Source organism: Eleutherodactylus coqui, chromosome 5 (assembly GCF_035609145.1).
Source record: "Eleutherodactylus coqui strain aEleCoq1 chromosome 5, aEleCoq1.hap1, whole genome shotgun sequence".
Lineage (NCBI taxonomy): Eukaryota > Metazoa > Chordata > Amphibia > Anura > Eleutherodactylidae > Eleutherodactylus > Eleutherodactylus coqui.
The window spans coordinates 244,230,134-244,237,525 of record NC_089841.1 but is presented as its reverse complement, the minus strand read 5'-3'; the positions used below and the strand labels follow the sequence as shown (position 1 = coordinate 244,237,525).

Genomic DNA, 7,392 nt, shown 5'->3' with positions numbered 1-7,392 from the left:
AACATCCAGCCATTGGATTCTTCCTATCCTCTTTCTGAGTTCAATAAAATCTGCCTTTCTAAAATCCAACCTTGAGGTCAGAAGCGCCGGAATATTAGCCGCAGGCGTATATATGTAGGCAGCACATGACAGGGTTAACGGGGAGGCTAGGGGTTAACAGTAGTGCAGAGGTGTGGGGGGGGGTGAGAATAGGGAGGGGGGAGCAGTTAGAAAGTGCGGGAAAAGCAGGAGGAGGAGTTTCAGTCGGCAGCAGAAGGAAGAAGGAGCAGAAGAGAAGAAGACGGAGACAGCGAGGAAGAAGAGAGAAGAAATCGTGAGTAAAGAAGAGTGAAGACGGCTGGAAGCACCGAAGAGCCCGAAGAGGAGCGTCTGGAAGAGCCCAGAAGACGACTTACCGGTATGGACGGCGTCATGGAGAGGATCCGGGCAGCGGTGGAGGAGCGGGGCTTAGACTGGCTGGTGAGCTTACTGGATGCAGGGGCCCCTGGCCCGGAGCACGTGGGAGCGGGTCCGGCACAGGCTGCGGGAGCGGAGGAAGCGGCGCCCGTTCTATCAGCTGCAGCGCCGGGCAGAGGAAGAGGACGGAGCCCGGCTGCTGCTGGGAGCCGTGTGACGGATGCAGCAGCGGGACGCAGCCCAGGGACAGTGCATGGCCGCAATGCCTCAGCGGTGGGGAGGCGCGGAACACAGGCAGCGGAGAGGAGAGAGCCGAGGCCACGGAGGGCTCGCGCCCCAGCGCGGCTGAGCCCTGATTTAACCCCTCAGCGTCGGCGCCGCATTGAGAGTCCCTCACGGGCCCCTCCGGGCCGGCTCCCAGTTTCCATTTCAGCAGGTGGGGAGCGCGGGCCCGGGAGGAATCTCACCAGGCGGGTCGGTGCAGCGTCTGGCGCCAGGTCCCGTGCCGCCAGGGGGGCGGGGCCTGGCACCGGACCGTCGGCGGAGAGAGCTGGAGCAGCGTGGGGCCGCTCGCCGGGAGAGGTGGTGGTCGGCGAGCAGCCTCACAGTTTTCTTTCAGTCCTACAGGACACGCGGCCCGTGGGAGCCAGTTCGAGCAGCAGAGGAGCGGCTGCGACTCCGGTGGCGCGACTGCAGCCAGATGAGGACCTCGAGTGCCAGCGCGGATCACCGTCTGACGAGGACTCGGATCCGCTGGAGGGAGGATCGGCGGCTGGTGGGACTACAGCCCCTACGCAGCCAGGTGAGCGAACACACGGGGACACTACATTACATGCAGTTAGCCGCGTTGCGCAAGCGGCAGATAGTGTGGGGGGGCGCACAGGGGGCGGGGAGGCGACGGTAGGCACACGGGGCGCAGCGAGCGAGTTGGGGTTAATGTTAGGGGGATTATTGGAGCTTTTGCGCAAGCAACAGTCGGGGCCAGGGCCGTCGCCGGTATCCGCCTGGACTTTACCGTCCAATGCGGTGAGTGGTCGCGATAGCGACACGGGGGGAGTTGGGACGGGATCGTCGGTGGGGCAGCAAACAGCTCCTGTTACGGTAGGCGTTCAGACAGAAAAGGAAGGGGACAGGATTCGCCTTGATGACAGAGCGAAGGGGGAGGTATATGTTTGCTTTGAGGGCCCCCTAGGTGCGCACTTGAAAAAGGAGGTCAGAGAAAAGATCTGGCGCGACGAGTACGTCGAGATCTTTTCCCTTCTCCCTTTAGAAAAATTTAATTTGGATAAAGGGAAAAGGACGGAATACAAGAAGGAGGAGGAAGAGAAACGTCGGTGGCGACTGATTCCACAGACTTTCTCTAATTGGATGCAAGCTTTCGCTATTCTGGCTAGCGTTATAGGTGAAAAGGCGCCGGAGAATTGCTCCGGCCTCTTTTGTTACCTCGACGCGATAGGTGAGGCGTACAGGGTGTATGGGGGCCAGACGTGGCTTAGATATGACGAGCAGTTTCGTCAAAGAAAAGCGATCCGACCGTCTATTCGGTGGGATCAGAAAGACATAGGGCTGTGGTTGCGGGTAATGGCCCCAGTTAGGTTCGGGCAGCCCTTTCAGGGAGGGGCCGGGACGAGTAGCTCGGCCAGCGGTTCCCAGGGAGGAAGTCAGGGTGGACAGTCGGGGAGTCATAGGCTCGGATTGTGTTGGCAGTTTAACGACGGCCAATGCAAATTCGGAAATAGCTGCAGGTTCAAGCACGTTTGCTCCTTGTGTAACGCTACATCACATGGAGCAGCAAAGTGCTTTAAGAAGGGAAAAGGAAAGTTTTTCGGGGCAGCTGGAAAAAGGGATGACACCAGTGAAACTGGCAAAGATGGTGCCGTTTCTAAATAGGTACCCCGACCGAGAGAAGGCCATTTTATTATTAGTAGGTTTTAGGGATGGTTTTAAAATTCCCGCCCCAGTTCATAGGGTTCCTGTTACTACAAAAAATTTACCGTCGGCGCTCCGGTATTCGGCGGTGGTAACAGAGAAATTGCGTAAGGAGGTTCAGTTAGGACGGATGGCGGGGCCGTTTAGCTCCCCTCCGGTTACGGAGTTTGTAGTTTCTCCGCTTGGAGTAGTTCCTAAAAAAGAGCCAAATAAGTTCAGGCTCATACATCACTTGTCCTACCCGAAAGGGGCGTCAGTGAACGACGGTATCGACCCGGAAATATGTTCCGTGGTGTATACCTCTTTTGACGCCGCTACGAAATGGGTGCGCAAGTACGGGCAGGGGGCTAGGTTGGCTAAAGTGGACATTGAGTCCGCTTTTAGGTTACTCCCAGTGGCCCCAGAAAGTATTCGTTTGTTAGGCTGTTTTTGGGAAGGAAGTTACTTCGCGGATAGGTGTCTACCCATGGGCTGTTCTATTTCGTGCGCTTATTTTGAAGCGTTCAGCTCATTTTTAGAATGGGTAGTTAGGGATTGCACAGGGATTAGGTCAGTTATCCATTATTTGGATGACTTCCTATGCATAGGTCCGGCAAGTTCGCCACTTTGCGCAAACTTGCTGGGGTCCCTTCAATGGGTTACCGGTCAGTTCGGGGTGCCTTTGGCACCAGGTAAGACCGAAGGGCCCACAACGTGTTTGAAGTTTCTGGGCATTACCATTGACACTGAGGCAATGGAATGCAGGTTGCCCGAGGACAAAGTGGCGGAATTAAAGGCTGAAGTCAACAGGGCAAGGGTTGTCACAAAAGTTACGTTAAGAGAGCTGCAATCGTTGTTAGGCAAGCTCAATTTCGCCTGTCGCATTATGCCGATGGGTCGGATTTTCAGTAGGAGATTAGCATCAGCCACAGCAGGGGTTCGGTTACCCCATCATTTTATACGGCTGGGCAAAGGCCACAAGAAGGACCTGGCAGTATGGGCGGCGTTTTTAGAAAATTATAACGGAAGGTCTGTGATGATGGAGGAGGTGGTGGACAATTTCGATTTAGAATTGTTCACTGACGCCGCAGGAAGTTCGGGTTTTGGAGCTTACTTCCAAGGCCGGTGGTGCGCGTCGGGGTGGCCGAGCGAATGGTTTTCGTCGGGTTTGGTAAAAAACCTGGTGCTGCTTGAGCTATTCCCCATAATAGTAGCTGTGGAGCTATGGGGAGCCCAGTTTAGAGATAAAAGGGTGCGCTTTCACTGCGACAACATGGGGGTGGTGCAGGCAATAAACAGATTGTCTGCATCATCCCCCCCAGTGGTGGCATTATTGCGCCACCTGGTGCTGCAGGCGTTGTCGCTGAATGCTTGGATTGGGGCAGTACACGTGCCAGGGGTAAGCAACTCAATAGCGGATGCTCTTTCTCGCTTTCAGTGGGAGCGATTCCGTCGGTTGGCCCCAGGAGCAGAAGAAGAAGGGGTGTCTTGCCCGAGACACATATGGAGCGTGGTCAGCGAGCAGTGAGGCACCTGATAGGTGCCTCCTTGGCTCGGAACACATGGGCGGCTTACAAGGCAGCATGGGTAGAATGGGTGGAGTGGTTGAGGCAGTGGGGCAATGTACAGACGGACGAGGACGCGGCAGGAGCATTGTTGGGGTGGCTGGCAAAAAGCGCGGAGGCTGGTTTGTCGGTGGCTACAGTTAACAAGTTTATGGGGGGGGTGGCGTTTGGCGCTAAGTTGAGGGGTGTAACGGATGTAACGAAGAACTTTGTAGTGAGGCAGGCGCTTAAAGGTTTTAGAAAGGGGCGGGGTAGTCCGGATACGCGTCGCCCGGTTTCGTTTGAGTTACTACAAAAATTGGGGTTCGCGTTGCAGGAGGTTTGTGGGACCGGGTTTGAGTATTCTCTTTTTAGGTTCGCTTTTTCGCTAGCTTTTTTCGGGGCGTTACGAGTGGGGGAATTGGTTTCCCCAAGCAAAAAGATAGGGGGGGGGCTGAAAGCCGAGGACACTAGAGTTGTAAAGGGACGTTTAGAAATAGTCATTCGGCGTTCTAAGACGGATCAGGTTGGAAGGGGTCGTCGGGTGTCGCTGGGGCGTATTCCAGGGGAAAACATGTGCCCGGTTAGTTGTTGGGAGAACTACTGTTCTCTAGCTGGGGCCAGGGTAGGGCCCCTGTTTCAGCATCAGGACGGTCACTATTTATCAAGGTTCCAGTTTGAGGCGGTGTTTAAAAGAGCGATAGCTGTTCTGGGACTGGATGGGTCAGGTTTTGGGACGCATTCGTTTAGAATAGGTGCGGCGACAGAGGCGGCAGCGAGGGGTATGGATAGTCAGGCGGTGATGGGAATCGGTCGGTGGAAGTCGGAGAGGTTCAGACGGTATATTAGACCGCATTTGCTGTAAGGGTGGGTAGGGGGCACATGGGTGGGGGCGTTATTTACGGTTAGTTTTTGTTCTTTTTGTTACAGATCCGTGTGCTGCACTCGTGTGGATAATGGGCCACTCGTATGTTTTTTGGGGGGGGGAGAGGGCTAAGGTTAGGCCTAATGGGAGGCAACTTAGACTGAGTAAGGATGCGGCGGTACTTCGCTGGATTGGAGTGCGGGGCATGGCTTGGTCGCGGGTTTTGCAGGATGTACAGCGCCTAGTCTCCCTTGACAGGACGCCCGACATTCTAGTATTGCACGTCGGGGGCAACGACTTGGGGCGTAGACCGTTCAGGGAGCTAGGCAGAGACATACGGTATGACATGCTTCGGTTATTGCAGATGTACCGGAGCTTGATCTTGGTCTGGTCCGAGATGGTCCCTCGTAAGGTTTGGCGGAATGTGCGTTCGGTGCGCGGTATAGATAAGGCAAGGATCAAAGTGAATCGGGAGGTGTCTCGTTTCGTGGTGCGGAATGGAGGAGTCGCCGTGCGGCATATTGATCTTGAGAAAGGGGCGGGAAATTATTGGAGAGGCGACGGGGTCCATCTCAACGAGATTGGGACAGATCTTTGGTTAGAGGGTATACAGGAGGGGATAGAACGCGCATTGGTTCTGTGGGGGGCTGCGCAGGCATGAGGTGGTCATGCCATGCTGGCTGTGGCAGTTGGAGGGGGGGGTGGAGTTCTCGGAGCCAGTTAGGATGCGGGGCGAGGGGGGGGGGGGAGCGGAGGGCCGATGGCTGCCTGTCCCCCCTTCCCGCCCCATTGTTGATCTACAGTGTGCGGTGGGTCTGTCGCCTCCCGGCTCTGTCAGGCCGTAGTCCCTGCGGAGACCAGTCGGCTGGCCTAGGAACGGCTAGCGGGTCTCTGAGTCGGGAGGTTGGCGACTAGGGGCAACCGTGTGTGTGTTGCCTCCCGAGTCGGCGGTCTCGCGACGGGAGGGCGGTAGCGGGAGGGATCTTCGGTCTCCCGAGTCGGATAGTGGGAGAGCGACGGGAGGCAGTACGGAAGATCCTTTTCCCTGTAGTGAGGCGACAGAGGGGGTTGTAGGCTCCGGGGACTTCCCCCTTTTGGTGGGTTGTTTATTCTTGTGTTTTTTATACCCATTGTTAAACTTTAAGTTAAATAAATGGCCGCTGTGGCCAAAAATTATCCAAGCTAGAAGTAGTAGCGTATTGTTTTGGTGGGTTACAGGGAAGTGGGGGGATAGGTCACAGAGGCTCACTCCGTGATACCCGCGTCAAGAAGCGCCGGAATATTAGCCGCAGGCGTATATATGTAGGCAGCACATGACAGGGTTAACGGGGAGGCTAGGGGTTAACAGTAGTGCAGAGGTGTGGGGGGGGGTGAGAATAGGGAGGGGGGAGCAGTTAGAAAGTGCGGGAAAAGCAGGAGGAGGAGTTTCAGTCGGCAGCAGAAGGAAGAAGGAGCAGAAGAGAAGAAGACGGAGACAGCGAGGAAGTCCCACCCACCCGCCCGTTGGTTAGTAGCTAGGGGTGAAAGTTTAGTGAGAGGGAAGGGGGGGGCGCTTTGGAGGTGATATGTAGATTGTCATAGCGGCAGTTGGAGGGGGGGGTGGAGTTCTCGGAGCCAGTTAGGATGCGGGGCGAGGGGGGGGGGGAGCGGAGGGCCGATGGCTGCCTGTCCCCCCTTCCCGCCCCATTGTTGATCTACAGTGTGCGGTGGGTCTGTCGCCTCCCGGCTCTGTCAGGCCGTAGTCCCTGCGGAGACCAGTCGGCTGGCCTAGGAACGGCTAGCGGGTCTCTGAGTCGGGAGGTTGGCGACTAGGGGCAACCGTGTGTGTGTTGCCTCCCGAGTCGGCGGTCTCGCGACGGGAGGGCGGTAGCGGGAGGGATCTTCGGTCTCCCGAGTCGGATAGTGGGAGAGCGACGGGAGGCAGTACGGAAGATCCTTTTCCCTGTAGTGAGGCGACAGAGGGGGTTGTAGGCTCCGGGGACTTCCCCCTTTTGGTGGGTTGTTTATTCTTGTGTTTTTTATACCCATTGTTAAACTTTAAGTTAAATAAATGGCCGCTGTGGCCAAAAATTATCCAAGCTAGAAGTAGTAGCGTATTGTTTTGGTGGGTTACAGGGAAGTGGGGGGATAGGTCACAGAGGCTCACTCCGTGATACCCGCGTCATGAGTTTTCTCAGGTCTTCATCCCCTTTTTATCCAAAATTCAATGATAACATGATCGCTGCCTCCTAAGGTCCCAGCCACCCTTACTTCCACAACCATTCCCTCCCTGTTGGTAAGAATTAGGTCCAAGATAGCAGATCCCCTTGTTTTCTCTTCGACCTTTGGAAGATAAAGTCGCCAGCAAGTACGGATAAGAATGTGTTGGATCCATTACTTTTACCTGAGATTCCCAACAAATGTCCGGATAGTTATAATCTCCCATGATCACTATGTTGTGCTTTTTTGAGAGCTTGGCCATCTGATGTAGAAAGAGTTCCTCCATATCATCTGCTTGTCCAGGCGGCCTATAGTAAATGCCTACAATAGTGTCCTTTCTGTTGTTCTCTCCTTGTATTCTTACCCAAACAGTTTCTACAGAACTCCCATGTCTGAAGCTGGAATCTCTGTGGAGATGAATGTTTTCCTAACATACAACACAACACCTCCTGCCCTTTTTAATAAGGTCTATTTCTTACT

The 7,392-nt window shown here is 55.2% G+C and overlaps 1 protein-coding gene across 1 annotated transcript; it reads left to right on the top strand.

Annotated features, from left to right (window-relative positions):
* Nucleotides 1-228: 228 nt before the first annotated feature.
* LOC136628478 (uncharacterized) lies at nucleotides 229-6,065 on the top strand. The gene is made up of 2 exons (XM_066604415.1): nucleotides 229-1,198; nucleotides 4,779-6,065. Exons 1-2 carry the CDS (start codon nucleotides 400-402, stop codon nucleotides 5,372-5,374), a joined length of 1,395 nt encoding a protein of 464 aa, XP_066460512.1. The 5' UTR covers nucleotides 229-399; the 3' UTR covers nucleotides 5,375-6,065.
* Nucleotides 6,066-7,392: the final 1,327 nt, after the last annotated feature.

What these genes read in the sequence shown, in the direction of transcription:
- LOC136628478 (XM_066604415.1), top strand. Translation starts at nt 400, where the DNA reads ATGGACGGCGTCATGGAGAGGATCCGGGCAGCGGTGGAGGAGCGGGGC. An exon ending in TACAGCCCCTACGCAGCCAG is followed by an intron (nt 1,199 to 4,778) that starts GTGAGCGAACAC and finishes TTTTTGTTACAG; the next exon opens with ATCCGTGTGCTGCACTCGTG.